Genomic DNA, 27,980 nt, shown 5'->3' with positions numbered 1-27,980 from the left:
ACAACCGGGGATGGAGAGGAGCTTAGAATAGTTCTTCTGAGCTTCGGATTTTCCACGGGTACATTTAAGGTGATATCTTCCAGAAGTGGATGTGTGAGGTTCGAAAACAGTACAATGAAGTAGTGAAGTGAGATGAACCTCATGAATTGCTTCGCGAAAGTATATATTTAGAGGTCTTCATCTCTCATGAACTACACTTCCACCACTACTTCCCGAACCTCTCACATTTGCGATTCAACCTACCCCGTATACTTTGCAGCTCAAGTCAAGTCAAACGGTTGTAATCAGTCTTTCGAGACAGCGAATTGACTGCTCTCCGTTTGCTTCAACAAAGCAGCTGGGTATAGAGTTCTTGGCCTAAGAGTTCACGCTCAGCTGCAGGCTCCCTTGAGCATCGAGGTGACAGTGCAGTCGACTCGACAACTCACTTTTCGATCAAGTAACTGTCTGGACAAAATTGAGCTTTCCCTCAATACCCTGTCAATTCACTTGAAGTGACCGTTTGCTTGGGTCTAGAATAGCTCAGGCAGCACGTGCACGTGACGGCGGCATAAGCGACACCTCAGCAACGACGGCCGGGCTGCCTCCTGAGGTCACCTTCCGCTTCCCCAGTTCTAATCAACACCTCTCTTCATCTCCATTCCTCACTCCACTTCCCTTTCTACGCTCCCTCTTCTTACTCTCCCTTTGACAAGCTTCAATTCCTCCTTCTACACCATTCCTTGTATTTCACTCCATTGATTTGCGTGGCGTTTCTGGGTGGTTGGTCGTACTGCGGCCCTTGTAAATATGGCTCCTCTTCCCATCAAATTCACGGAGCTCATTAATGTGAGTGTGCCCCCTTTTTCTCCTGGTCGCGATACATGGTAGGAGGATGAGATAGCTAACATTTACTTCTTTCGCAGTTGACGAATGCTGAAATCGCGGTATGTGTTGTTGCGCTTCTTGCTCCGTGGCCTCCGCCCCGTGCCGCACGTCAATGTTATCGCCTTCGACTTGGCTCGGCTCCGCCCCCTTCGTGTTCGACTGCTAACAGCGACTCCTTTATAGCCGGCGTCGATTGGTTTCAACTCATGTGTAAGTTCTACATTGCTCTGGCTCCGTTGAATTCTGGCTTTGTTCAGAGCGCTGACGGCGTACGTCATTTAGACTTTAGAATCGGACTCCTTCGTATGTGTACGCCAAAAACTTAGCGAAGAGGAAAAGCCCCAGGTTATTATCATCAACCTCAAGAACAACAATGAAGTCATTAAGCGGCCCATCAACGCGGACAGTGCTATTATGCACTGGACCAAGAACATCATTGCTCTCAAGGCCCAAGGCCGAACAATTCAGATCTTCGACCTTGGAGCTAAGCAGAAGCTCAAGTCCGCGGTGATGAACGAAGATGTCGTATACTGGAAGTGGTTCAGCGAGACAAGCTTGGGTATGGTGACGGATACATCGGTCTACCACTGGGATGTTTTCGATCCCACCCAATCCCAGCCACAGAAGGTCTTCGACCGATTGCCGAACCTCAGCGTGCGTGCTCCTACAATAAACGAATGCGAAGTATAAATTTGGGGACTGACGAATTGTTATCTCTAGGGTTGTCAAATCATCAACTACCGCGTGAACGACGAGGAGAAGTGGATGGTGGTTGTCGGTATTAGCCAACAGCAGGGTCGTGTTGTTGGTTCAATGCAGCTATACTCCAAGGAGCGTGGAATTTCACAGTTCATTGAAGGTCACGCCGCTGCTTTCGCCTCGATTCGGGTCGAAGGCTCACCCCTCCCACACAAGCTCTTCACCTTCGCCGTGCGAACACAGACCGGTGCCAAGTTGCAGATCGCCGAAATCGACCACCAAGAGCCCAACCCTCGATTCCAGAAGAAGGCCGTGGAGGTATACTTTCCCCAGGAGGCGGTCAACGACTTCCCAGTTGCTATGCAAGTCTCCGAGAAGTACGACATTGTCTACCTGGTCACCAAGTATGGCTTCATCCACCTGTACGATCTGGAAACCGGTACCTGCATCTTCATGAACCGGATTTCGAGCGAGACCATCTTCACATCTGCTCCCGACTCCGAGTCCGCCGGTCTTGTTGGTGTCAACCGCAAGGGTCAGGTTCTGTCCGTTAGTGTTGACGAGAACAACGTCATCCAGTATTTGATGGAGAACCCCGCGATGTCTGGTTTGGCTGTCAAGCTGGCTTCAAAGGCCGGCCTTCCTGGTGCCGACCACCTTTACCAGCAACAGTTTGACAACTTGATGGCCCAAGGAAACTTCGAAGAGGCGGCTAAGATTGCTGCCAACTCTCCACGAGGATTCCTCAGAACCCCCGAGACCATCAACAAGTTCAAGAACGCTCCTCAGACTGGAAACATGTCTGTCATTCTGCAATACTTTGGTATGCTTCTTGATAAGGGTACACTCAACAAGTATGAAAGTTTGGAGCTCGTTCGCCCTGTGCTGCAACAGAACCGGAAGCACTTGCTCGAGAAGTGGATGCGTGAGAACAAGCTGGAGGGCTCCGAGGAGCTTGGTGACATTGTCCGGCCTTATGACATGAACCTTGCCCTGAGCATCTATCTCCAGGCTAATGTTCCCAACAAGGTTATCGCTGGTTTCGCCGAGACTGGCCAGTTCGACAAGATTCTGGCCTACTCCAAGCAGGTTGGATACCAGCCTGATTACACCCAGCTCCTTCAGCACATTGTTCGCGTCAACCCCGAGAAGGGTGCCGAATTCGCTACCCAGCTTGCCAACGAGGAGTCTGGTGCTCTTATCGACCTTGACCGCGTTGTTGATGTCTTCCTTTCTCAGAACATGGTCCAGCAGGCTACTTCTTTCCTCCTTGATGCTCTCAAGGACAACAAGCCCGAGCACGGCCACCTTCAGACCCGTCTCCTTGAGATGAACCTTGTCAACGCTCCTCAGGTTGCTGACGCCATCCTCGGAAACGAGATCTTCACACACTACGACCGTCCTCGTATCTCCCAGCTTTGCGAGAACGCTGGTCTTATTCAACGAGCTCTGGAGAACACCGATGACTCGGCCGTCATTAAGCGCAACATTGTCCGCACCGATCAACTCAGCACTGAGTGGCTCATGAACTTCATTGGCCGCCTTTCTGTTGACCAGACCCTCGACTGCATGGACACCATGTTGGAGGTCAATATCCGCAACAACCTGCAAGCTGTTATCCAGATCTGTACGAAGTTCTCAGATCTCCTTGGACCTAACCGCCTCATCGCTCTCCTCGAGAAGTACCGCACCGCTGAAGGTCTTTACTACTACCTTGGAAGCATTGTCAACCTCTCCGAGGAACCCGAGGTGCACTTCAAGTACATTGAAGCTGCGACTGCCATGAACCAGATCTCCGAGGTTGAGAGAATTTGCCGTGAGAGCAACTACTACAACCCAGAGAAGGTCAAGAACTTCCTCAAGGAAGCTCGCCTGACCGAACAGCTGCCCCTCATCACCGTCTGCGACCGGTTCAACTTCGTCCACGACCTTGTCCTGTACCTTTACCAGAACCAGCAGTACAAGTCGATCGAGGTTTACGTGCAGCGTGTTAACCCCTCGCGCACCCCCGCTGTTGTTGGAGGTCTGCTCGATGTTGACTGCGAAGAGGGCATCATCAAGAACCTTCTGTCCACCGTTGACCCAGCTGTCATTCCCATCGATGAGCTTGTCTCTGAGGTCGAGACTCGCAACAGACTCAAGCTTCTGCTGCCCTTCCTTGAAGCTACTCTTGCCACAGGCAACCAGCAGCAGGCCGTTTACAATGCTCTCGCCAAGATCTACATTGACAGTAACAACAACCCAGAGAAGTTCCTTAAGGAGAACGACCTCTACGATACTCTCGTTGTCGGAAAGTACTGTGAGAAGCGTGACCCCAACCTTGCTTACATTTCCTACCGCAAGGGTCAAAACGACCTCGACCTCATCAACATCACCAACGAGAATGCCATGTACCGTGCTCAGGCTCGCTACCTCGTTGAGAGAGCCGACCCTGAGATCTGGTCTTTCGTGCTGAGCGAGAACAACATGCACCGCCGCTCCCTCGTTGACCAGGTTGTTGCCACTGCTGTTCCAGAGTCGACTGAGCCCGACAAGGTTTCCGTTGCTGTCAAGGCTTTCCTCGAGGCTGATTTGCCTGGTGACCTCATTGAGCTTCTCGAGAAGATCATCCTTGAGCCCTCTCCTTTCAGCGACAACGGCAGCTTGCAGAACTTGCTCATGCTCACTGCCGCCAAGGCTGACAAAGGCCGTCTCATGGATTACATTCACCAGCTGAACGAGTTCAGCCCCGATGAGATTGCTGAGATGTGTATCTCTGTTGGTCTTTACGAGGAAGCCTTCGAGATCTACAAGAAGGTCAACAACTACATCTCCGCTGTCAACGTCCTCGTCGAGAACATCGTCAGCATTGACCGTGCTCAAGAGTTCGCTGAGCGCGTTGAGTTGCCCGATGTCTGGAGTAAGGTCGCCAAGGCTCAATTGGACGGTCTCCGTGTCTCCGACTCTATTGAGTCTTACATCCACGCCAATGACCCATCGAACTACAACGAGGTCATTGAGACCGCCACCCACGCTGGCAAGGATGAGGACCTCGTCAAGTACTTGAAGATGGCCCGTAAGACGCTGCGCGAGCCCGCCATCGACACTGGTCTCGCTTTCTGCTACGCCCGCCTTGACCAGCTTGCCGAGCTTGAGGACTTCTTGCGCTCCACCAACGTTGCTGATATTGAGGCCTCTGGTGACAAGGCCTACGAGGAGGGCTACCACCAGGCCGCCAAGATCTTCTACACGAGCATCTCTAACTGGGCTAAACTTGCAACCACTCTGGTGCACCTTGAAGACTACCAAGCTGCTGTTGAGTGTGCTCGCAAAGCCAACAGCGTCAAGGTCTGGAAGCAGGTCAACCAGGCGTGTGTTGACAAGAAGGAGTTCCGTCTTGCCCAGATCTGTGGTCTTAACCTCATCGTCCACGCCGAGGAGCTGCAAGACCTTGTTCGCCAGTACGAGCGCAACGGTTACTTTGACGAGCTGATTGCTGTGCTCGAGGCTGGTCTTGGTCTGGAACGCGCTCACATGGGAATGTTCACAGAGCTGGGTATTGCCCTCTCCAAGTACCACCCCGACCGTGTCATGGAGCACCTCAAGCTCTTCTGGTCCCGTATCAACATCCCCAAGATGATCAAGGCTTCGGAGGATGCTAGCCTCTGGCCTGAGCTTGTCTTCTTGTACTGCCACTACGACGAATGGGACAATGCTGCCCTTGCCATGATGGAGCGTGCTGCCGATGCCTGGGAGCACCACTCCTTCAAAGACATCATCGTCAAGGTCGCCAACTTGGAAATCTACTACCGCGGTCTTAACTTCTACCTGCAAGAGCAGCCCCTCCTTCTCACCGACCTGCTCCAGGTGTTGACTCCTCGCATTGACGTCAACCGTGTTGTTCGCATCTTCAAGGCCTCTGACAACATCCCTCTGATCAAGCCCTTCCTCCTGAACGTTCAGTCGCAGAACAAGCGGGCGGTTAACGACGCTATCAACGACCTCCTGATCGAAGAGGAAGACTACAAGCTCCTCCGCGACTCAGTAGACAACCACGACAACTTCGATGCTGTCGAGCTTGCTCAGCGTCTCGAGAAGCACGACCTTATCTTCTTCCGCCAGATTGCCGCCAACATCTACCGCAACAACAAGCGCTGGGCCAAGTCGATTGAGCTTTCCAAGCAAGACAAGCTCTACAAGGATGCCATTGAGACGGCCGCCATCTCCGCCAAATCCGATGTGGTCGAGGAGCTCCTTCGCTACGTAAGTTCACTGAAATCTACCTTCTCTAGTACACTTTACTAACTGTTCATAGTTTGTCGACATTGGTAGCCGGGAATGCTACGTTGGCATGCTGTATGCTTGCTACGACCTCATTCGCCCCGATGTTATCCTGGAGATGTCATGGCGCCACGGCCTCCAGGACTTCACGATGCCGTTTATGATCAACTTCCTTTGCGAGCAGACACGTACGATTGAGATGTTGAAAAAGGATAATGAGGAGCGCAAGTCGCGGGAGGTGACACAGAAGAAGGACGAGGACAACACGCCAATCCTGGGCGGATCCAGACTTATGTTGACGCAGGGACCGGCGGCACCAGCAGCACCTCCCATGTATGGGCAGGCGAATGGGATAACGCCGCAGGCCACGGGGTTCCGACCATTCTAGACGCGCGTCTTTACAGTTGTATTTGAGGGGTAAATTTCTTTTCTTTTTTCTCACCATATGTATTTTGATATGATCTCGCTTCTCGATCCTCACTCGCCTTGTCTGGTGACCTTGGGGCCGACCCGCCCTGGTCGCATTACTAGTTAATAGCATTTTTCCCGAATTGGTGTTCTACTATGCAGAGCGTGGAGTAAGTAAGAGTAACGCAGCGTAACCAGGTGTGCACCGTAGAGTCAATATATCCAACGCCAAGGGGATGAGCGCTGCAGTGACGGTCATGATTGACAGGGCTACGGCGTTGGCTCGGTGGAAGATTGGGAAAAGATAAGAGGAGCGGCGGTGCAGCCAAGAGGCAGAGGGGAGGGATGAAGAAACTATTGGCGGGGGAGGATCCATGGGTGGTGGGTGAGGGGAGTCTGGGAAGGACTCCGGTGTGATGATCCGGGAAGGGAGATGCATCTAGCCAGAGAGTTGCAAGTCTTGGGGTCGAGCAAGAGTTACTCAGAGTGGGTTTCGGGGCTCGAAGCGAGGACGAAGCAGCGTAAGGGACGGGATCACGAGACCAGTTCATGAAGGCTGGATGCATCGTGGATCCTCTTAGTGCTACCGCCAAAACTGGGGCACCTTGACCGAGGCCCGGAGCATAGAACTCCAGGATGGACCCATCTGCCTGTCGCAATTATTCTGACTCTATACTATTATTATTCTACAAGAAAAGTGAGAGGACATTAACCCGAGTACCCGAGGTAGGCAACGGTATCCTGAAGAACCCGATGCTCGGTTATTGCAGGCGTTTTGGCAGAGGACGTGCATATGCGATAAACTGATAAAGCATTGTACTATGAGCTATTGTTGCATCATTGCTGGTTGCTAGCTGGAGACGGACGGACAAGCCATATCCGGACCAAGGGAGGAGAAGAGGAGAAAAAAAAAGAAACGACTGCAAGAGACGCCCGGTGTGCCGGTGAGCAGTCTCCAAGAAATTATATAGAGTGTAGACAAGGCAAGGAAAGACTTTCTAGATCTGACGGACAACAAGACGATCTGCCTTGCCCCTCCTGCTGCTGCTGCTGCGTCATTGTCACCTGAACATTCCTCTCTCTCCCCCAATCTCCCCTCCAAGGTTCTCTCTACTTCTACTTCTGCAGCTTCATCCCAGTCCATCTCCGTCCTATTTCTTCCTATCCTCCTCCCACTCTTCCCCAATTGATCATCCTCCCGCTTCCTCTCTTTCCCGCCCTCCCGCCGGGCCTTTTTCTTCCCTCCTCCTCACGTACTTATACTTCTCCGTCTATCCCCGCCGGGAAACGGTCTCCTAAGGTGACTCACTTTCCTGCTCGTTCTCTGGTTCTCGGGCTAATCGGCGTTCTTTATTTTATAAGTCGGCTAGCTTCCCGATCTCTACAAGCCTTTTAGATCTCTCCCTTTCTGTCAATCCCACCTCACCTAGTTCATTGTACCTTCCTCTCTTTCCCTCACTCTCACCTCCGCTCCCCTCCTTCCTCCTCACACCTCATCCATCATACCACCCACCGTCACAATGTCGTCCATTGTCCCACAGACCCAGCACGAGAGTGCTGTCGATGAGACGGAGTTCATCGAGGACCACCACCACCGCCACAGAGACTCCGTCCACCACCGGCTACGAGCCAACTCCGCCATCATGCAATTCCAGAAGATCCTCGTCGCCAACCGTGGTGAAATCCCCATTCGTATCTTCCGTACAGCCCACGAGCTGTCTCTCCAGACTGTCGCTATATACTCCCACGAGGACCGACTCGGTATGCACCGTCAGAAGGCCGACGAGGCCTACATGATTGGAAAGCGCGGCCAGTACACCCCCGTCGGCGCATACCTTGCCATTGACGAGATTGTCAAGATCGCCAAGGAACACGGCGTGCACTTGATTCACCCTGGATACGGTTTCCTGTCAGAGAACGCCGAGTTCGCTCGGAAGGTTGAGGAGGCCGGTATTGTCTTTGTTGGACCTACCCCCGAGACCATTGACGGTCTCGGTGACAAGGTCTCTGCCCGTCGGGTAGCTATCGCGGCCAATGTCCCCGTTGTACCTGGTACTGAGGGCCCCGTTGAGCGCTACGAGGAAGTCAAGGCCTTCACTGATGAATACGGCTTCCCTATCATCATCAAGGCTGCCTTTGGTGGTGGTGGCCGTGGTATGCGTGTTGTCCGCAACCAAGCTGACCTGCGTGACTCTTTCGAGCGTGCTACTTCTGAGGCTCGCTCTGCTTTTGGTAACGGCACAGTCTTTGTTGAGCGTTTCCTTGACAAGCCTAAGCACATTGAGGTTCAACTGCTTGGTGACAACCACGGCAATGTTGTTCACCTCTTCGAGCGTGACTGCTCTGTCCAGCGTCGTCACCAGAAGGTCGTTGAGATTGCTCCTGCCAAGGACCTTCCCACGAGCACTCGTGATGCCATTCTTGCCGACGCCGTCAAGCTGGCCAAGTCCGTTAATTACCGCAACGCTGGTACCGCTGAGTTCTTGGTTGACCAGCAGAACCGCTACTACTTCATTGAGATCAACCCCCGTATCCAGGTCGAGCACACTATCACCGAAGAAATTACGGGTATCGATATCGTTGCTGCTCAGATCCAGATTGCCGCTGGTGCTACCCTTGAGCAGCTCGGCCTGACCCAGGACCGCATCTCCACCCGCGGGTTTGCCATTCAGTGCCGTATCACTACTGAAGACCCCGCGAAGGGCTTCTCGCCAGACACCGGTAAGATCGAGGTCTACCGCTCTGCTGGTGGTAACGGTGTCCGTCTTGATGGTGGTAACGGTTTCGCTGGTGCCATCATCACCCCTCACTACGACTCCATGTTGGTCAAGTGTACTTGCCGTGGTTCCACCTACGAGATTGCCCGCCGCAAGGTCGTGCGTGCCCTTGTCGAGTTCCGTATCCGTGGTGTCAAGACCAACATTCCTTTCTTGACATCTCTGCTCAGTCACCCTACCTTCATTGACGGCACCTGCTGGACCACTTTCATTGATGATACCCCTGAACTGTTTGCCCTGGTTGGCAGCCAGAACCGTGCCCAGAAGCTACTTGCTTACCTCGGTGATGTTGCCGTCAACGGTAGCAGCATCAAGGGACAGATTGGCGAGCCCAAGCTCAAGGGCGACATCATCAAGCCTACTCTCCACGACTCCACTGGCAAGCCCCTCGACGTTTCCACACCCGCTCTCAAGGGCTGGAAGCAAATCCTCGACCAGCAGGGTCCCGAGGCTTGGGCCAAGGCTGTTCGCGCCAACAAGGGTTGCTTGATCATGGACACCACCTGGCGTGATGCCCACCAGTCTCTGCTGGCTACTCGTGTCCGTACCATTGATCTCTTGAACATCGCTCACGAGACTAGCCACGCTCTTGCCAACGCCTACAGTTTGGAGTGCTGGGGAGGTGCCACTTTTGATGTTGCCATGCGCTTCCTCTACGAGGACCCATGGGACCGTCTGCGCAAGCTGCGCAAGGCTGTTCCCAACATCCCCTTCCAAATGCTGCTCCGTGGTGCCAACGGCGTTGCCTACTCTTCGCTTCCTGACAACGCCATCTACCACTTCTGCAAGCAGGCCAAGCGATGCGGTGTCGACATCTTCCGTATCTTCGACGCCCTCAACGACATTGACCAGCTTGAGGTCGGTATCAAGGCTGTTCACGCTGCCGGTGGTGTTGTCGAGGCCACTCTCTGCTACAGTGGTGACATGTTGAACCCCAACAAGAAGTACAACCTTGAGTACTACCTTGGCTTGGTTGAGAAGATCGTCGCTCTCAAGCCCCACGTTCTTGGTATCAAGGATATGGCTGGTGTGCTGAAGCCCCAGGCTGCCCGCCTCCTTGTCGGTGGTATCCGTGAGCGCTACCCCGACCTTCCTATCCACGTCCACACCCACGACTCTGCCGGTACTGGTGTCGCCTCCATGATTGCCTGCGCCCAGGCTGGTGCTGATGCCGTTGATGCTGCCACTGACAGTCTGTCTGGAATGACCTCTCAGCCCAGCATTGGTGCCCTCCTTGCTTCTCTTGAGGGCACCGAGAACGACCCCGGTCTCGACAGCGCTCAGGTCCGTGCCCTTGACACCTACTGGGCTCAGCTGCGTCTGCTTTACTCTCCCTTCGAGGCTGGTCTCACGGGACCTGACCCCGAGGTCTACGAGCACGAGATCCCCGGTGGTCAATTGACCAACCTTATCTTTCAGGCCAGCCAGCTTGGTCTTGGCCAGCAATGGGCTGAGACCAAGAAGGCCTACGAGGTTGCCAACGACCTTCTTGGCGATATTGTCAAGGTCACTCCTACCTCCAAGGTCGTTGGTGATCTTGCTCAGTTCATTGTCTCCAACAAGCTTACACCTGAGGATGTCATTAGCCGCGCCGGCGAACTTGACTTCCCTGGATCTGTCCTTGAGTTCCTTGAGGGTCTGATGGGCCAGCCTTACGGCGGTTTCCCCGAGCCTCTGCGCTCCAAGGCTCTCCGTGAGCGCCGCAAGCTCGACAAGCGCCCTGGTCTCTTCCTTGAGGCCCTTGACCTCGTCAAGATCAAGAACGATATTCGTGAGAAGTTCGGTGGTGCCACTGAGTACGACGTTGCCAGTTATGCCATGTACCCCAAGGTCTTTGAGGACTACAAGAAGTTTGTCCAGAAGTTCGGTGACCTCTCCGTCCTCCCCACCCGCTACTTCCTGGCCAAGCCTGAGATCGGCGAGGAGTTCCACGTTGAGCTTGAGAAGGGTAAGGTTCTTATCCTCAAGTTGCTCGCCATTGGTCCTCTCTCCGAGCAGACCGGTCAGCGTGAGGTCTTCTACGAGGTGAACGGTGAAGTCCGTCAAGTCTCTGTCGATGACCAGAAGGCTTCCGTTGAAAACGTTGCCCGTCCCAAGGCCGACCTCGGTGACAGCAGCCAGGTTGGTGCTCCTATGAGCGGTGTTGTTGTCGAGATCCGTGTCCACGAGGGCTCGGAGGTCAAGAAGGGCGACCCCGTTGCCGTTCTGAGCGCCATGAAGATGGTAAGCTTTCACTCCTTCCTTTCAGCTAAGCAAATGCTAATTATTACTAGGAAATGGTTATCTCTGCTCCCCACAGCGGAAAGGTCTCTGGCTTGCAGGTCAAGGAAGGTGACTCTGTTGACGGGCAGGATCTCGTCTGCAAGATTGTCAAGGCTTAAGTGCTCACAAAATAAAAGTGACTGGAAACATGGATATATGACAAGACATTGTATTATGTCGGTACTTGGTGTTGGTTAGAGATATTGGCGGCTATGCCATGGCTATGGCTCTGGCTGGATTGGTGATGATGGGGTCCTTATTTTTTTAGGGTCTGCTTATGTATGTTTGTTGGCTTAATATACTTTATGATTTTATGATCAATACAACTATTCAACTCAAAGACTTGGAGTCGGCATGCTTCTATTTGTTATGTAGATTGATTATTAACAGTGATACTCTTCGTCCCATCCAACAATATCCTCCGTATGTTTCGTATATGGACATCTATACAGTATATACACACCCAAAACCCAAATCAACAACCTGCAAGAACCAGAAAATCCAAAGACAACCCAATTCAAAGCTTCGCCTCAACCTCAACCTCACCCACCTCAAAATCCGCAACCTTCCTCAAAGCCCTCCAAACCCTAACAGCCCCCTCCCAAAGTCCATCCCGCCAAATCACCGTCGTCCCATCGGGCTTCAAGGTCCTCATATACCTTACACTATCAACCCCCCACCCGATATCCTCCTCCCCCTTTACAAATTTGATAAGCGGGTTAATGACAGCCTCTCTTATAATCCCCTTCTCCCTAGACGAAACGAACTCCCCATTGCCCCAAAACCAAATATACTGATCCGTTGCATGCGTTACACCCCAATTTGGCGGCGCCGATCGATCCGCGCATGAAAGACGATACTCCATGCGATACCGATGAATAAGCCTTTCAACTTTCCTGCCTAGATCCGCGTCGCCGTGAATCGGGTTCGTAAGAGCGTATATAAACCCGCGCTGCATATTATGGATCTGCATATCTGCGTATATGCGCCCGAATGCGTCGCTGCTCCAGTCTTTGCATTGGCGCGGGAGTTCGCCGTTGGGGTAGTATAGTTTCATGAGTGTGTCGACGACAGGCCGCGGGTAATCTGCCAGCAGGCGGTCCCTGAGATACCCCAACGTATTCTTTGCGGGGCGCCGATATGTCCCGTAGAGGAAATGCTCGTCGCGGCATTCGCCGGTTATAATGTGGATGTTTCTTTTCACGAGGATTCTAGCGAGGACGCCGTTGTCGAGGGTGTGGAAGAGGTTGTTTCTAATGAAGACGTTGTCTGTTGTGGGCCGGAACTCGTGCAGTTGGATTGATTGCGAGGCGGAGAGGAGGGTTCGTGTGTTTGTGCTGCGGAGGCGGGAGAGTTTTTCGCTGGCGGGGAGGGAATGAGGGATTTTCAGGGCTGAGAGGAGCTGGTTGAATTGGGTTTGGGCGAGACTGGGTGGTTTGGGTTGCACTGTGAATGAGTTGGACCAGATGCAGGCTCTTTTTATGATGGATTGGGTGTCGGGGAGGGTGAGGTCGTGGGTTAGTTGGTAGCAGACGGAGTATGCGCCTGTTCGTGTATTGTTGTTAGCTTTGCCGGGGGTGAATATAGGGCTGGAAGGGGAAAGTATAGGCATACCAGCAGAATACCCAGCGAGCGTAATTTGCTCCCCATTTCCACCGAAATACTTGATATTCTCTTTCGTCCATTCGAGCGCCATGCGCTGGTCCCAGAAGCCGTAGTTTCCGACTGTTTCGCCGTTTGCAGCTGCTTCCTCCTCGAGCTCTGAAGAGTAAAGGAAGCCCAAGACGTTCAGGCGGTACGCTGGCATGACGATTATGGCGTTGAGATCTGTATCACCGAGAAGGCCTGCGGCAGAAAAGGAGTTTGGTGTGCCGAATTGCAGGAAGCCACCATCTAGTTGGGTATGAGATGCTGTAGATGGAAGGGGTTTTGGGCGTATACATACGAATAAAGACAAGAACAGGCCAGCCTATGAACAAATCGATCAGATCTCTTATTTCTATAAATATTGTAATTGACAGAAGATATGTACATACCCTCCTCCGGGGGCTCCCCTAGCGGAACCCAAACATTACACTGGAAGCAATCCTCCTGCCCCAATTCCTCGCTCGAGAGATTAGAGAATGTCACCTGCGGACAGCTATGCGTGGCACCGGGGCAATGAAAGGGTCGGTCATTGGTGCCATAGGTATAACTTTCGGGTAACTTGCGGGCTTTGCGCCAGCGTTGCGGAGGTGGGAGCGCGTATTGGATACCGCCGAAGTAATGGCACAATGGGGTGTTTGAGGGTTTTGAGGAGATGGTGCGTCCTTGAACGTACCCTCGTGGTCCGAGGGACTTTAGGTATGATGTTTGTACTGTCTGCATTGTTGTGGTTTGTGAGTTTTGATGTCGTTGCGAGAATATGTGGCTGTCGATAGCCGAGGCTCAATTGCTGTCGGGATGGTCAATTGAGCAATTGGTCCAGTTCAAGGTCTCAAAATCCAAAGTTCTTGGCCTAAGATGATAGCAATGCAGGCAGTTATAAATGCAGAGTGTTGAAGCGCGAACCAGGGCGGATAAGGAGGGAGGGACTCTGGGGAGACGAGGAGAGCGAGATGCGGGGAGAGTTGGAGTCGGAGTTAAAGTCGGAGTTGCCCTTGGGGTCCGCTGGCCACGTGACGGGCTGTCCCTTCGTCGGCGACGACATCGAGTTGCTGGATTCTCCTTCCATTATGAACAGTTGAAATGCAAACGCCCAATGTATTACGAGACTTGAAGTGACCGAAGTATGCAGTCTCTCGAATAAACCTCTCGAAAGGCATGACAAGTTTATACCTCCAGCACCGCAACAACCTCTACTAGTACCAAACCCTACAGACGAGCAACCAGGGTAACCCCCCAAGCCCATTACATTGGATGCTCCGCTTAAAAACTAACGATTGTCGCCCGACCAGCTGACATCCCCTCGAAAATCACTCGCCCGTGGCTCACCCTCATCACCCATCCATTGTTCACCTCCATGGACCCCCGCACTTAGGATAGCAGGTTGACGTCAGCCTCGTTTCAATTGGAAGCAACCGACATCATGATCTGATTGAATGCAGCAGCTCGATCCCATCAGCTCTCACGTCTCGATGCCTGTCTGACGTTGCACCGTGGATTTAGACTGTTGTTCTGTCCGGGGTCTGTGGTGTCTTCGTCCCAATCATGGTCGAATGCACTGGGTTGGCAAACCGCCATGTTCCGCTATTGGTGCCAATTCATTGTCAAGAGCTGTTGCGTCCACTGGGGTGACGAATTTGGCGCGGCCTATCATGGAGAAAGCGTTTCACAGCTGCATTGGGGGTTACGGCCTACCCCTCTTCGGCGTATATAACGCACTGCTGGGTACTGTTCTTGGGATCGGCTAGATTCATCATTGAAAGAGTGCACAGAGAATAATCCATCCTTGAGTGAGTTTCCCCGCTTTTTGAGTTTTCGAAGCATTTTGGAATAAGATTCCAGTAGCAAACTCAGTCGACACGGAACTTGTGCTAACATTTGTATCGTAGTAACATCATTTCTCTACTGGTCAGATATCTGGGCTCATAACCATGAACAACGAAAACACCAACAAATCTCCTCCTCGCCACTGGCACGGCGACTTCGGCAACCGCCACGAGCACCACAACGTTTGGGTTCGAGGTGGCCAGCCCTCAGCCTACAGACGTCCCTCAACAAGCGCCTCTGATGCCTTCGCGGCCAACACTGAAAGAAGAGTACGCTAGACACCCCTCCCCGAATCCCCATCTCGAAATAGAACAAGAACGAGCCATAACTAACAACTTATCCACAGTCTTCAAGTGCATCCGACGCATCAGCAAACGCCGGCGAACGCAGCCCTCCCAGTCTCGGTGAGCGGCGAAGGTCAAGCGGCCACGGTCCCTCGACTCTCTTCGAGAGCCTGACTAACCAGAAGAGAAGCCCGTACGACGGGGCGTTTGCGGAGCGCAGAAAAAGCTGGAATGAGCAGGCGGCTCCGGGCGGGTTCTTCTCGAAGTGGTGGTCTGGGTATACGGGGGGGAATAAATAAGGGTCGAATATACGAAGATAAACAGATGGGGTGATTTCCCAGGAGACGTGCTTTTTTTGCGAACGTCTGTTCTATGTATGTCATTTGATTTGGATTGTATGCAGGCATCAATTACGCTTTGTGATTGAAATCAGTATTCGGTATAAACCTGTCATCTTCATGATCAATCGAGTATATCTGTGTCGTAGATTGACGCTTGAAGGGGTTGCACTGCGTTGGTGCTTGATGTTGCGTAGCGACGTTGCATCTGCGTGAGCATCGAGAGTGCCCAACTGCAATAGCAGTCTTCCTTCTCATTCGAGAGTAAAGTAGACGTACAATAGGCTAGCATGCCGCTCGATGCTTGTGAGGGTACACCAGAGCTCGGTTGACTGCAGGTCGAGAGTGTGTCCGGCTGAAGACTGCAAGAGGGACGTGAAGCGGCTAATGGCCATTACATCTACGAGTTGACATCTTCATGTCATACCTTGAGGCCCCAAGAACATGAGCCCAGTACTACGTCTACGTACCACGAGTTGATGAGAAGAAACAAGAGAAGCGACTCAACAGCTCAAAGAGACCAATCGAGTGGCGAGGCCGGCCAAAAACAAGCGAACATGGACCCGTCCTAACTCCCAAGGGGAGTATGGGTAGAGTCTCCATGCAGCAAGCAACAGGCATCAAAGGCAAAAGCCATACTCTTCAACAATGGTTAAGCGGAACTCAATCACCCTGTGTGAAAGCCTTCATTGTGAAAAGTGGATGCGTTTGTGTTTTGAAAGATTTGTGTGTTTGGTTTCTTCTATCACGCCTATGTCTCATGCCGTGGTAGCAAGAAGCGCAGAGCGAACATCATTTCGAGAGAGGAAAACGCCTGCCAGAGAAATTTTTCGATTCATAAACACGACCTCCACTTGTTCACCATCACCACTTCAAAGGATCCCCCGGGTTGGTTGGAATAATTTACCGGACGATACCGTCGAAGCGCTGCTTGAACCAGCGCATGGTCTCGGTCTGGTTGATGCGGTGGTTGGAGCCGATGACGGCCTTGCAGCGGCGACGCTTGGCGACACGCTCACCGGGGCGGGTCCTGTTTCCTGTTGTCAGTCCCGATGGCCTTCTCGCTGGCGAATGCGATCCGCGTATAGTGCAGATGCCGGGTCCAACTCACATGCAGCAGTAGAAGTCCATGCCGTAGATACCAATGTTGGGGTCGTACTTGATACCGAGATCGATGTGCTCGGAGATACCGAAACCGAAGTTACCGGTCTCGGAGAAGTTGCGCTTCCTCAGCTCGTACTCCTTGACCTTGAGGCCACGCTCGAGGATCTCCTCAGCCTTGGGGCCACGGACAGTAACGTGGACGGCGATCTTTTCGTTACGACGGATACCGAAGGTACGGACGGTGTAGCGGGCCTTGCCTGTTGGTTGGTGCCATCTTGTCAGCCTGCTATCCTTTTTCTCTTCCCTGCACAAATTTTGTTTCTATATCGCATGTGTCCGGCTTTCATCGAATATCGGGGCAGGCGTTCTTACTGTAGACAGGAGTCTGACCGCTCAGCTGCTCGAGCACCTTAGCAGCACGGGTAAGTCTGTCACCAGACTCGCCGACACTGATGTTGAGCACGAGCTTCTGGACGCGCAGCTCGCGCATGGGGTTGGTGCTCTTGTCCTTTCCTTCCGACTGCATGGCGATGAAAAATTAGTATTTCCGAATTATTCCAAGATGAAGGCGACGATGGTTTCGTTGTGTAGAGGGTACTTCAACATACCATGGCGATTGATTTGGCGTGGACTGGTCGACTCGTTGAATGGAGGAATCTCGAGAAATCGGTCAATCGACGAAAGTTGTGTGAAGTTCGAATGTGGGTTGACGGTGGGAAGCGAGAGCCCTTAGCGGCTTGGCACAATCGCCTGGGTTGGCGCTTAGCCGCTGATCCGCGCGGCTAGATTTCTAGGTCACGTGATTGAGCACCCGCAGTTCCAACCTTAGAGACTGGCGCCGCAAAGGTCATGATCCAGAGCTCTTAAATTCCATCGGAGCGTGCAAGTGCTGAAGCGAAGATAAGCCAGGGGAACCTCTGCTGCTACATCGCCTATACACATTCTTTGGTTCTACATTCAAGTCGCATTCGTGCGCATACTCAGCCAACATGGCGGCCAACAAGCAGGGCAAGATGGTGAGTTAGAAAGACCTTTTGAGCTTCGCTATCCTTTGCAATTGAGCGCATGCATAGCTTGACTTGAGAATGACTGTTAACTTCTGTGTTTTCTCCAGCAAAACCTCGTGAGTCACGATCAATGCACCCGACCGATCTCGTGAAAATCTAACACCAAACTAGATCAACTACCGTATGAGAGTTACCTTGAACGATGGACGACAGATGACCGGTCAGATGCTAGCCTTCGATAAGGTATGCGTTTTGCGAATAGTGTTTCTTGTCAATTTCAAACTGTTGCTGACTGCTTTCAGCACATGAACCTCGTCCTCGCCGATACAGAAGAATTCCGCCGCGTCAAGCGGAAAGCCAAGTCAGCTCCCGGAAACGCGCCCCTCGTCGAGGCTGAAGAGAAGAGAACCCTCGGTCTCACCATCGTGCGCGGCACTCACGTCGTTTCTTGCTCCGTCGACGGACCTCCTCCCGCCGACCCTTCAGCTCGCCTTGGAACAGGCGGCCCTAACGTCCCCGGTGCCGCTCTCGCCGCTGGTCCCGGAATCAGCAAGCCCGCTGGACGTGGCCTGCCGGTCGGACTCGGGGGACCTGCTGCCGGTGTTGGTGGACCGCCACCTCCTGGCGGGTTCCCCGGTTTCCCTCCTGGTGGTTTCCCTGGCGGCCCTCCTGGCTTCGGTGGACGTGGAGGTCCTGCTGGTGGTCCTCGTAAGTATTTACTGTCCTCCAAAACTGCGTTAGTAATGTAACTGATGGATTAATAGCCGGCTTCGCTCCTCCTCCTGGATTCGGTGCTCCCCAAGCTCGTAGGTAACTTCCTGAGAACAATCACGATAGTTGACTAACTTTTGTTTTAGCTGGTGGCTTCCAACCTCCTCCTGGCTTCCAGCCTCCAGGTGGTGGTCGTGGATTCCCTCCGCCAGGTTTTGGTGGTCGGTGATTTGAGACGATTCGGGATGATATGTTAGCTTGAGAATACAACTACGGCTGCCTACCAAGGACAAAAAACGAGCAGCAATTTGAATGGAAATAAAATAGCTGCCCATCCATTCGTCTGCTCCTGGATAGGGCACAGCACCTCGACTTTACCAGGCAAGGCGTTGCGGCGTGTGCGGATGCAGGGAATGCCGAGAGAACCACGGTTAAACAAAACTTTAGGATGGAGATCTGACATGCTAGATCTACATCGAAGTTTTTTTATAGTTCACTAATATGAAACTGAGCGTTTACTCCAGCATCTTCAGCGTAAATTAGTGTCTGATAGTATGGCACGTGATCTCGCCGAAGACTCCGCCCGGCAGCCGTTCCGCCCGCGCTTCGGTGATGACCAAAACGGGCGCTCTCGAGTCTTGTTCCTGCTTCGTTCTGACCAAGCAGCTGTCTGACATTGTCACCCCCACGTTCTGCAAGATGGCCGCTGCAATCAAAGCTCTCAATGCGAAGATCCGGTCCAACAAGGTCGCGGACTATGTCTGCTCGACACGTAAGTTGCATTCACGGCTTTTACTCTTCTCAAGCCCGTTCCCGAAATCGGCCGCATCGCAGCTGCGGTCGAGATACAACGGCATTGGCATGCTCGTGTAGCTACATTACTGTCTTAGCACCGGAGGCTGAGACCTGCATTGCTAAATCAAAAGTTCACTGAATATCATGGACTAACTCATCATTCTCTTAGACTTCTGGGGCCCCGTCTCCAACTTCGGTATCCCCGTTGCGGCCGTGATGGACACCCAGAAAGATCCGGAAATGTACGTGACCACACAACCCAGATTCCCACCCTACAACTTGTTGGAAGCTTCATTTACGGCGCCATTGACATGTTGTCAACCATCGTCTCGGATGCCGCTTCCTTACCCTTCGTTTCTTTCGGCACCTGATAAGCAAACATAAGCACAACAACAAAGCTAACACCTTGACAACAGTATCTCTGGCCAGATGACCGGTGCCCTGGTGATCTACTCCGCGACATTCATGCGCTACGCCCTTGCCGTCTCCCCCAAGAACTACCTCCTCTTCGCCTGCCACGCTATCAACTTCTCCGCTCAGTGCACGCAGGGTTACCGTTATCTGAACTACTGGAAGTATGTTTGCATATCCCCCTTTACACCCCTCTTGTCCGATATTGCTATTTTGGAGAAATATAACTAACGATATTTCGTTTTAGCTGGGGAGGCCGTGAAGCTTCTCTTGCCGCCCAGGCGGCGCAGGGTAAGGACGCTACTGAGGCTGGTGCGTAAGGGTAAGACAGACTCTTAGATTGAAAGGTGTTGGTTGCCTAGGCTGGATCCCCTGTTTTTTACCTATATATTTCTGCTAGACCGGTCTTTGTACTTAGCTAGGGAAGATTCAATTTAAGTGACTAGTTATGGTCGATTTGTGTTTGGGGTATGGTAGAGATAACCTAAAGTTGGAGATGCTACGGTTCTCGTTCTCCGAAAGTACCGGGTCATATATCGACTCATACGGCTCTAAGAATTACTTTCTTGCGGTCGCTTTGTGCTAATGCCAAAGTGGTAGATGTATTCAAGCTATATAAAACAAATCACAAACTCGGTAACAAAATCAGTCGCATCATCGCTAGGTACTCGAACATCGCGATCCCAAACAAAATATCCGAAACAGTATAGTATATTCCAAGACGCAATCAAAATCCAAACATGCGGCTAGCCAATCTGCTCGCCGGGATGAGTAAATCAGTGCTATGTCGTTCACCGGTCGTCTATACGTGAGTAGCATTCTCTATGAACAGCATAAAGAGAGTTAGAGGTTCTAGGGTCCTAGGGCTGTTGCAAAGCTCAATCTTTATGAGTCGCAGTACCCGGGGGCTTTGCCATTGGCGCCGTTGACCCAATTGTTGATCGTCAGGGCGGTCGTGTACAGGCAGCTGACGACACCGAGGCAAGCAAGTGCGATGTCTGCGATTTGCTGTTTTCTGGAGCGTGCGCAAGCCTTAAGATGGAGGAGGGGCTGTGAAAGGACGAATTAGATTTGTGCTTAGTGCACTCGGCGATGAAAGGAAGGGACATACCGGGTAAACGTAGATAAGAGGAACACAAGCGAAGCTGCCAACAAGCGAGACGAATTTGTCGAGGTCGTCGGCTCCACCCCATGCAACGAATGCACAAATCATGACGAGGAAGAAACGGAAACCGTTCTTCTTCCACTTGATGCCGGGGTTGTACTTGCCGCTGCGGGTGAAGAGTTCGTTCTCCATGATTCGGATTGCTGGGAAGAGCTGGAGGGGAGTGCTCAGGAGAATGGCAAGGGAATAGAGGAACTGAACGCCATTCACCAGCTTGTCATCTTGCGGCAGGTTGAGGAGAATAACAGTTTTGGTCGCGGGTCCATATGCGGCATAGCTGACGGCACCGGCTGCCAGGAAGATGATGGTAATGATGACCATGACACCAGCAAGAACGCCGGTAAACTGCTTGGGGTGTTTCATTGATTCCTGGATGGGAATGATCAGGCCAACACCCTCAAAAGTGAAGATGGCAGTTCCGATAAAGAGTGTCCATGTAGATGGGTTGAATGAAATGATTTCGGAAACGCCACCCTGAGTCGATATCGTGAGGAAGTCATAATAGAAGAGGTAGACCAAGCCGAGCAAGATGAACAGATCCGCAATAAGCGCAGTGAAGCCCAGTTTGCTGATGTCGCGGATCAACGAGAGCGGCAGGAAAATGACCAGTTGCATCAACACCATGAATTTGATATCAATGAAGGACTTGCACTTGCTGACAGCGAGGACAAACGCCTGAAGGTTCTCAGCCGTAAAGACAATGTACGCAGAAACAAATCCCAGCTGGCTGAGGACGATAGAGCCAAGGATGATCCGGCGCATATGCTTTCCATACAGCGCTCCTCCAATGTCACCGAAGGAACCATCGATTTTCAATCTTGAGTTCACCAGAAGAATGAAACAGTAGAAGCTGAGTAGCGAAACGGCAAGGAGGACTAAGCTGCTAAAAAGCATACCTCCGTTAAGGAAAGCTCTCGGCAGGAACAGGACACCGGTGCCCACGAAAGACTTGAGGAGCAACAAAGCTGCTCCGGTTCGTGTGTTTGTCCCTGTCCCACCACGAGGCTTGCGCTTTCTCTTACCAGGTGTTTCAGGGCGAAGAAGAGCAGAATCCTCACCCGGCTCACGTTCATCTGTTTCGTCATAAGCATCAGACGAGAAATACTCATCAGGCCCAAGGGCTTCGTCGTCTTCTTCCAGCTCTTCACCAGCAAAATGACCATAAAGTGTCAGAAACTCCAGGAAACTGGTTGTTGGAAGCTGGTGCGGAGCGGGAGATGCACCGGGCCTTGCATCAGGGTCTCCCGGGTGGGGGCTTCCAGCTGCTCGGCGCAAATAGTCTCTTCGGAATCCGCCTGGTACGCGGATACTGTTGATGTTCATGGTATCCTCTTCAGGCATAGGACGATTCAGACTAAAGCTTCTGCTACGGTGAGGCTTCCGCACGGAACCACCTTCTTCGGCGTCTTCAGCCCATCGGTAAACCTGTCTGGTGATGTCGCCTCCCTGAAGCCGTAGGCTAGAAAACTCGTCATCCCCGTCGTTCGTCCCATCACCCGAGGACTGAGTGTCTCGACCCTCGAGTGGTTGCACCAAGTGCCTCTTGACGATTTCTGGGTCTTCGTACGGAGCTGCAGAGTACTCTGACCCCTCCCTCCAAGGCTTTTGGTCAAAGGAGCCATAATTCGACCTCACTTGAATATTTTGATTAAAAGCAGGAGAGTCCGATCGTCTTGGAGAAGTTCCAAATCTCGGCGGTGAACGTCCCAAGCTCTGTTGGAGCGCCGAGGCAATCATGGACTGCCCAGGACCAGGTAGAGAAGAGAGATTCTCGACTCTGCCCAATTCTTGTGCATCGTCGGCGGAGACCGGCACCGGGATTTGTCTCGAGGATACAGAATTGGGCGCAGAGGGCACGGGGGATGCTAGTCGAGCTATCGAGGCATGTCTTATAGATTCGGGAGCTGGAGAGCCTGAACGTCGTGCGGAGGCTGCTATCGGAGATGACCGAACATTGGCGGATGACGAGCCTTCCCCGTTGTCATACCTTCCAGGGGATGCCATATTACCAGAATGTATATACTCGAGAGATAGCAAACCAAGAGCTCGTAAGTCGCGACACAGCCGCTCAATTGTTCGAGTGCTTTGTTTGGACCGCTATTTGTTGCTCTGGGCGGAGGTGGAAGGACGAGGACGTCGAATGTTAAGGGCGCTTAAGGAAAGCTTCCGGATAAGAGATAGTTTGACCGTTAGAGCTTCGCAGGCTGTTCATCGCCCGTAAAAGATAGCCAAGTATGTCGAAGCGAGGGAGCGAGTTCTCGGTTTACAGCTGCTGATGAGGGTCACGACTCGTGAGCTTCAGATACGGCCCGTGACTGGGCAATCCGTTTGCAGTGTTTGCACCACTTATCTCTTGGCGAATGAAGTCATCGTCAATCGCTCCCCGAAAGAAACAATGCAGCAGCGGGCTTGTTCCCATGACAGCTGTCACCGCCGTTGACGGTCGACGACAATCAATCAAGACTTGCGATACTCTTTACTACAATCCAGGCGGCTCATTACTGTTTTTGAAGCGAATGGGGCGGTCTTCGTCCATGCCGTGATTCGACAGCTGCATCCTTCGTTTTGACCCCTTGAAGCAGCGAGCCACTTTTCGTGACAAGGAAACAGCCCAAGATTCAATGTCGAGCTCACCAAGAGACAGCGCTGCAGGGTCTGCATCTTGGAGGAGACCTAACTTTTCCACTCGCACTGCACAAGAAGATGAGTCCAGACTGGATCCAGTTTCCCCAGAGGAAACTGCAAGGTTACTGAATCGGCGATCGGCTGCGCCAATCCGATCTTACGGGTCCATAAACCCCGATACTTCCGCACCCTCGGCTCGCCGTCACTCCCCTTCGAACGTTTTGAGATACTTCTCGAGTTGGTGGAATCAAGGGAACGATGATTCTGGACCATCGAGTGCCTCCCATGGCGCTGGACCGCTCATGGACGCGAGTGTCGACCATAAAGGAGGCAATGGGGAGAAACATCGTCCATCAAACAATTCAGATAAGTTCACAACTTTCTCTGGGGTGTTTGTACCGACGAGCTTGAATGTCTTGAGCATTCTCATGTTTCTTCGATTCGGATTCATCCTTGGACAGGCTGGTCTGCTAGGAATGCTAGGTAGTCTTTCTACAGCTACATTGGTATCGACCACCGCTGACCACATTCTCAAGGACTGCTCGCGATATCGTATACGATTAACCTAGTGACCACGATGTCTTTGTCAGCCATCGCAACAAACGGGACAGTCAAAGGAGGAGGGGCTTACTATTTGATTTCCCGCTCTCTGGGCCCTGAGTTTGGTGGTTCTATCGGTATAGTGTTCTATTTGGGCTCTGTATTGAACACGGGAATGAATGCCGTGGGTTTGATCGACTGCTTCACACAGAATTTTGGTTCGGAATCTGGCACTTGGTATAGCTTCCTTAAAGAAGGATTCTGGTGGGAGTATCTTTGGGGCACCATTATCCTGGTTCTTTGCACCGGCATTTGCTTAGCAGGCAGCTCGCTTTTTGCTCGCGCGAGCAATGGATTGCTTGTCATTCTACTAGTGGCTACTATCAGTATACCAGTGTCTGCCCTTGTCATGCAACCCTTCTACGCCCCGAAGCTGGGAATTCATTTCACAGGACTCAGTCTCAAAACTTTTATGGGAAATCTCAAGCCGCATCTTACCAAAGGAGCAGCTGGCAGTCAACTTAAAGGGCGGGAGAACTTTCAGGACCTTTTCGGAATTTTGTTCCCTGCGACGGGAGGCATATTTGCGTACGTATCAAGCTTTGTCGCATAGTTGGATATTGCGCTAACTTGAGCAGAGGTGCGAGCATGTCAGGCGATCTCAAAAATCCTAGCAGGTCAATTCCGAAAGGCACTCTCTATGGACTGGCTCTGACATTCATCCTCTACACACTCGTGATATTCGCAATGGCAGCCTCATTGACAAGAGAATCTCTCTACAACAACGCCAATGTTATTCAGATAGTAAGTCGTTAAACATTATTGCTTGATTTTCCTCTGACAGGATCACAGGCAAATATCTCCGAGGTCGTTATTCTATTGGGTGAATTTGCGACTAGTTTTTTCTCTGCTCTGATGGGGGTTATAGGATCCGCTAAGCTCCTTCAGGCCATTGCTAAAGACAGTCTGCTTCCTGGACTGAGTATCTTCAGCCAAGGCACGAAGAAGAATGATGAGCCAATCCTCGCGATTATTGTGACTTTCATCGCTGCTCAACTCACAATGCTGTTCGATATCAATCAGATCGCGTCATTCGTTACGATGGCCTATCTCATGACATTCTTGGTGACCAACTTGGCTTGTTTCCTGCTGAAGATAGGCTCTGCCCCTAATTTCCGTCCATCCTTTCACTATTTCAATTGGCAGACAGCCGCGACCGGTACTGTGGTCTGCGGTGCCAGCATGTTTTTCGTGGACGGGATCTATGCCACTGGTTGCTTCGGTGTCTTGGTAACACTGTTCCTACTGATTCACTACACATCTCCTCCAAAGCCGTGGGGTGATGTTAGCCAGAGTTTGATTTACCACCAGGTGCGAAAGTATCTGCTCCGCTTGAAGCAAGAGCACGTCAAATTCTGGCGACCCCAAATCCTTCTGTTTGTGAACAATCTCGACGAAGAATCAAAGTTGGTCTCCTTTTGCAATTCGTTAAAGAAGGGAGCTCTATTTGTTCTTGGCCATGTCCTTGTCACGGACGAGTTCTCGTCCGCAGTCCCGGAAGCGCGCCGACAGCAGACTTCCTGGACCAAATTAGTCGAGACATCTAAGATCAAAGCTTTTGTGAACATTGCAGTGTCTCCTGCTGTTGAGTGGGGTGTCCGGAACGTTGTCTTGAACTCCGGCTTAGGGGGTATGCGGCCAAACATCGTCATTATTGATCAGTTCCGCGAAGGTCGTTCCCTCGCTGAGACAATTATCCCCCATAAAGGCCATTCACGTCAAATATCGCCAGATACCCGTCGGTCTGAATCGACGAGCATGTCGGCAAGCTGCCAGACTTACGTTACGGTGTTAGAGGACTTGTTATTCCAGCTGCGTATCAACGTGGCCTTGGCTAAGGGGTTCGAGGACCTTGAGCTACCTGGGGAACACGGAACGGACTCGAAAAAGTACATCGACCTCTGGCCCATCCAGATGTCTGCCGAATTGAACGCAAATAGCGAAACGAAGCGAAATCTGCTAACGACAAATTTTGATACATATACTCTAATCCTCCAACTGGGATGTATCCTGAATACGGTGCCTTCTTGGAAGAGGGCATACAAATTGAGAGTGGCCGTCTTCGTCGAATACGAACTTGACGTTGAGGATGAAAGAAAGCGGGTTGAGACCCTACTTGAGAAACTACGGATAGAAGCGGAGATCCTGGTCTTCTGGCTCGCATGCGGTGACTTGAAGACATATCGCATCATAGTCAACGGAGACCCTCCTCCAGGATCCCAGGATGTCCACGAAAAGATCAATACAATTTTGAAACACGAAGCTTGGTGGCAAGACCTTCACCGAGGCCGAAGAAACTCAGATGATTCGTCGACTTTCAGTTGGTCAACTAGATTCGGAGGAACAAGCCGGCTTGATGGCTCAGGCCATGAGCAGCGGCAAGCTGCACGATTCCCGTTAGCAGGCGGAGTGAAGAAGTTAATGGCATCTGCTGGGCGACGTCGATCCATCACTAGCTTCAAAGGCCTGGGTGCAGTCAATCTGGGTATGCAAACGCATCGTTTGCTCGACGCGTTCGTTGAGGATGACAGCACCACGAGCAGCAGCAGCGACAGTAGCGATGATAGTGACTCCGAGGAATTTAGCGGTGGGGAGGCATCTGGTTTACTGAGGACTGCAACTTCGCAGTTCCAGAACGTGCCTTCAGCGCCGGATTCGAATGACAACGTTCCTCCTCGGCCTGAGGTCCCGTCAATCGTTGAGCCTAGCGAAACAGGATCTCCCCAGACTCCCAAAACCCCAAGGCGGCCGCATATGAGCCGTTCAGCATCGAGCAACAGATTCAGCTCTTCACCAATACCAGAAGCTCAAGTGAACACTGATGAAGGTGCGGGACCAAGTATCATGTTCGCCTCGAATATGTCACCTCCCCGGTCGTCCAAGACAGCCGAGTCCATCTACAAGCGCCGCTCTCCCTCGGAGACATCGGATCGAACAAGTGCTTCTGGGTACCCGCAACAGGCGTCAATCCCGTTGTCATTCAATGATCTGCCGAGTCGTGCACAGCACCTAATCTTGAATGAGCTGATGGCTAAGCATAGCAAGGATACCGCTGTTATTTTCACAACATTACCATCGCCGCTTGAAGGAACGGCGGAGAGCGAAGCTGCCAGCCAGTCATATCTCAGTGATTTGAGTGTATTGTGGCAGGGCTTGCCTCCCTGCCTGTTGGTTCATAGCAACAGCATGACGGTGACGTTGAATCTCTAACGAGCGATGCTACAATATATGAATGGGGGCTGCGAATAGAAATCTGTGATACTACTGTATAAATGAGAAGACCATATAGCATGAAGACATGACATTCTTACCAGGTCCCTCTTATGGTGTAACCAGCAAGCTGCATAAGAACAAGATAAGCGACAGTCTAGACTGCCTCATTCGACAGCTGACATTAGAGAACCTTGGCAGTGAGGCAGCTTCTGCATGAAGTACCAGCTGTCCCGTGTTTTTGCTTGCCTGTGTCTCCTGAGTGCTACCATACCTCAGGTCCGACTCCGAGTCACTCCTCCCTGCCCTACGGAACCTTGGAAAAATTCAAGGCCTTCTCTGGATCTCTACCTGACCGTTGAGCGATAACGTACTTTCGACCCAGCCAATGATCGGACAGCAAACAGCTTGCCTGCCCCATCTCACATGCCCCTCCATCAGTATCTGGAAGCAGTTAGGGGAAGAGTGTGATAGGCAAACACCAGGGCATCAGACAGTCCCAGGATCGCCACTAGCTGGGGGAGTGATCAGCAGGGGCCAATGAGCAGGCGCTGTGGATGAAACATGGGATCAATTTTGCACACGGGCGGTCAAGCGGATTTCTTTAATATCAGTGCCTTTCTGCCCACCCACCGCTTTCGCTTTTGGGTGCGCCACGCTTTCTTCGTAACCACGCATTCTTCGTCGTTTTTAGACAACATGAAGCTATTTACAACATAAATAATTATCTATCTATCCAAAAAATCTCTCCTGCTTCTCGTGCACGTCTCTCGTTCTCAATATTCTCCTGGATTTGAGTCTCCGAGCGTGGTGGGGGCTCGTAGCCGTATATCTTTTTAAATTGCTTTGCCAGCCTCTTCCGGTCCTTCTCTCTTTCATTCTCCTTCCGCGCCTCAATAGATCGAATTGCATCACGAGTCTTTAGAATACCATTGCTACTAAGCGGTTTAACCTGACGCTTAGTAGAAATTTGGTGTTGAGGCGCC

General features: G+C 52.0%; 11 protein-coding genes across 11 annotated transcripts; 7 read left to right on the top strand and 4 right to left on the bottom strand.

Moving 5' to 3' along the window:
- Positions 1–607: 607 nt before the first annotated feature.
- On the top strand, positions 608–6,386 carry BDV14DRAFT_174080 (clathrin heavy chain). The gene is made up of 6 exons (XM_073768835.1): positions 608–828; positions 906–926; positions 1,051–1,077; positions 1,150–1,521; positions 1,588–5,808; positions 5,861–6,386. Exons 1-6 carry the CDS (start codon positions 790–792, stop codon positions 6,212–6,214), a joined length of 5,034 nt encoding a protein of 1,677 aa, XP_073627670.1. The 5' UTR covers positions 608–789; the 3' UTR covers positions 6,215–6,386.
- On the bottom strand, positions 6,387–6,877 carry BDV14DRAFT_174078 (uncharacterized protein; the record flags this gene model as incomplete). The annotated part of the gene is made up of 1 exon (XM_073768834.1): positions 6,387–6,877. Exon 1 carries the CDS (start codon positions 6,671–6,673, stop codon positions 6,389–6,391), a length of 285 nt encoding a protein of 94 aa, XP_073627669.1. The 5' UTR covers positions 6,674–6,877.
- A 689-nt stretch (positions 6,878–7,566) lies between these two features.
- BDV14DRAFT_71164 (pyruvate carboxylase) lies at positions 7,567–11,627 on the top strand. Its single transcript, XM_073777345.1, has 2 exons — positions 7,567–11,234; positions 11,285–11,627. Exons 1-2 carry the CDS (start codon positions 7,755–7,757, stop codon positions 11,390–11,392), a joined length of 3,588 nt encoding a protein of 1,195 aa, XP_073627668.1. The 5' UTR covers positions 7,567–7,754; the 3' UTR covers positions 11,393–11,627.
- Positions 11,628–11,790: 163 nt separating this feature from the next.
- Positions 11,791–13,640, bottom strand: BDV14DRAFT_200522 (putative carboxylesterase; the record flags this gene model as incomplete). The annotated part of the gene is made up of 4 exons (XM_073773535.1): positions 11,791–12,818; positions 12,888–13,166; positions 13,219–13,242; positions 13,310–13,640. The coding sequence occupies 4 exons, from the start codon at positions 13,638–13,640 to the stop codon at positions 11,791–11,793; spliced, it is 1,662 nt and encodes a 553-aa protein (XP_073627667.1).
- Positions 13,641–14,342: 702 nt separating this feature from the next.
- BDV14DRAFT_71154 (uncharacterized protein) lies at positions 14,343–14,703 on the top strand. The gene has a single exon (XM_073777344.1). It carries the CDS (start codon positions 14,471–14,473, stop codon positions 14,663–14,665), a length of 195 nt encoding a protein of 64 aa, XP_073627666.1. The 5' UTR covers positions 14,343–14,470; the 3' UTR covers positions 14,666–14,703.
- Positions 14,482–15,409, top strand: BDV14DRAFT_71145 (uncharacterized protein). Its single transcript, XM_073777343.1, has 3 exons — positions 14,482–14,707; positions 14,807–15,013; positions 15,091–15,409. Exons 2-3 carry the CDS (start codon positions 14,849–14,851, stop codon positions 15,325–15,327), a joined length of 402 nt encoding a protein of 133 aa, XP_073627665.1. The 5' UTR covers positions 14,482–14,707; positions 14,807–14,848; the 3' UTR covers positions 15,328–15,409.
- An 860-nt stretch (positions 15,410–16,269) lies between these two features.
- BDV14DRAFT_209181 (60S ribosomal protein uL5) lies at positions 16,270–17,168 on the bottom strand (the record flags this gene model as incomplete). Its single annotated transcript, XM_073775585.1, has 3 exons — positions 16,843–17,168; positions 16,478–16,727; positions 16,270–16,396 (listed from the first exon to the last, which is right to left on the bottom strand). Exons 1-3 carry the CDS (start codon positions 16,994–16,996, stop codon positions 16,270–16,272), a joined length of 531 nt encoding a protein of 176 aa, XP_073627664.1. The 5' UTR covers positions 16,997–17,168.
- A 291-nt stretch (positions 17,169–17,459) lies between these two features.
- On the top strand, positions 17,460–18,417 carry BDV14DRAFT_200519 (small nuclear ribonucleoprotein-associated protein; the record flags this gene model as incomplete). The annotated part of the gene is made up of 6 exons (XM_073773534.1): positions 17,460–17,486; positions 17,585–17,593; positions 17,649–17,720; positions 17,780–18,185; positions 18,242–18,283; positions 18,335–18,417. 6 exons carry the CDS (start codon positions 17,460–17,462, stop codon positions 18,415–18,417), a joined length of 639 nt encoding a protein of 212 aa, XP_073627663.1.
- A 470-nt stretch (positions 18,418–18,887) lies between these two features.
- On the top strand, positions 18,888–19,714 carry BDV14DRAFT_200518 (pyruvate transporter MPC1; the record flags this gene model as incomplete). Its single annotated transcript, XM_073773533.1, has 4 exons — positions 18,888–18,960; positions 19,153–19,225; positions 19,400–19,558; positions 19,642–19,714. The coding sequence occupies 4 exons, from the start codon at positions 18,888–18,890 to the stop codon at positions 19,712–19,714; spliced, it is 378 nt and encodes a 125-aa protein (XP_073627662.1).
- Positions 19,715–19,844: 130 nt separating this feature from the next.
- On the bottom strand, positions 19,845–22,912 carry BDV14DRAFT_174065 (putative amino acid transporter). The gene is made up of 2 exons (XM_073768833.1): positions 20,506–22,912; positions 19,845–20,444 (listed from the first exon to the last, which is right to left on the bottom strand). Exons 1-2 carry the CDS (start codon positions 22,561–22,563, stop codon positions 20,280–20,282), a joined length of 2,223 nt encoding a protein of 740 aa, XP_073627661.1. The 5' UTR covers positions 22,564–22,912; the 3' UTR covers positions 19,845–20,279.
- Positions 22,913–22,962: 50 nt separating this feature from the next.
- On the top strand, positions 22,963–27,665 carry BDV14DRAFT_174061 (putative cation chloride cotransporter). Its single transcript, XM_073768832.1, has 4 exons — positions 22,963–23,667; positions 23,721–24,312; positions 24,363–24,528; positions 24,577–27,665. The coding sequence occupies exons 1-4, from the start codon at positions 23,181–23,183 to the stop codon at positions 26,992–26,994; spliced, it is 3,663 nt and encodes a 1,220-aa protein (XP_073627660.1). The 5' UTR covers positions 22,963–23,180; the 3' UTR covers positions 26,995–27,665.
- The last annotated feature ends 315 nt before the right edge of the window (positions 27,666–27,980 follow it).

Source organism: Aspergillus stella-maris (assembly GCF_047715825.1).
Source record: "Aspergillus stella-maris strain CBS 113639 unplaced genomic scaffold BDV14scaffold_30, whole genome shotgun sequence".
Classification (NCBI taxonomy): domain Eukaryota; kingdom Fungi; phylum Ascomycota; class Eurotiomycetes; order Eurotiales; family Aspergillaceae; genus Aspergillus; species Aspergillus stella-maris.
Note: the sequence above shows the minus strand (reverse complement) of the source record. Positions and strands in the feature narration are given on the sequence as shown.

Excerpts from the sequence above, each read along its gene's own strand:
- BDV14DRAFT_71154 (XM_073777344.1), top strand. The coding sequence starts at position 14,471 with ATGCACTGGGTTGGCAAACCGCCATGTTCCGCTATTGGTGCCAATTCA.
- BDV14DRAFT_71145 (XM_073777343.1), top strand. The coding sequence starts at position 14,849 with ATGAACAACGAAAACACCAACAAATCTCCTCCTCGCCACTGGCACGGC. Across the intron at positions 15,014-15,090 it reads CGGCCAACACTGAAAGAAGA|TCTTCAAGTGCATCCGACGC; the intron begins GTACGCTAGACA and ends ACTTATCCACAG.
- BDV14DRAFT_174080 (XM_073768835.1), top strand. The coding sequence starts at position 790 with ATGGCTCCTCTTCCCATCAAATTCACGGAGCTCATTAAT. Across the intron at positions 927-1,050 it reads TGACGAATGCTGAAATCGCG|CCGGCGTCGATTGGTTTCAA; the intron begins GTATGTGTTGTT and ends ACTCCTTTATAG. Across the intron at positions 1,078-1,149 it reads CGATTGGTTTCAACTCATGT|ACTTTAGAATCGGACTCCTT; the intron begins GTAAGTTCTACA and ends TACGTCATTTAG.
- BDV14DRAFT_71164 (XM_073777345.1), top strand. The coding sequence starts at position 7,755 with ATGTCGTCCATTGTCCCACAGACCCAGCACGAGAGTGCTGTCGATGAG. Across the intron at positions 11,235-11,284 it reads TTCTGAGCGCCATGAAGATG|GAAATGGTTATCTCTGCTCC; the intron begins GTAAGCTTTCAC and ends AATTATTACTAG.
- BDV14DRAFT_174061 (XM_073768832.1), top strand. The coding sequence starts at position 23,181 with ATGTCGAGCTCACCAAGAGACAGCGCTGCAGGGTCTGCATCTTGGAGG. Across the intron at positions 24,313-24,362 it reads GCGACGGGAGGCATATTTGC|AGGTGCGAGCATGTCAGGCG; the intron begins GTACGTATCAAG and ends TAACTTGAGCAG. Across the intron at positions 24,529-24,576 it reads ACGCCAATGTTATTCAGATA|GCAAATATCTCCGAGGTCGT; the intron begins GTAAGTCGTTAA and ends ACAGGATCACAG.
- BDV14DRAFT_174065 (XM_073768833.1), bottom strand. The coding sequence starts at position 22,563 with ATGGCATCCCCTGGAAGGTATGACAACGGGGAAGGCTCGTCATCCGCC. Across the intron at positions 20,445-20,505 it reads CTCTTATCTACGTTTACCCG|CCCCTCCTCCATCTTAAGGC; the intron begins GTATGTCCCTTC and ends GTCCTTTCACAG.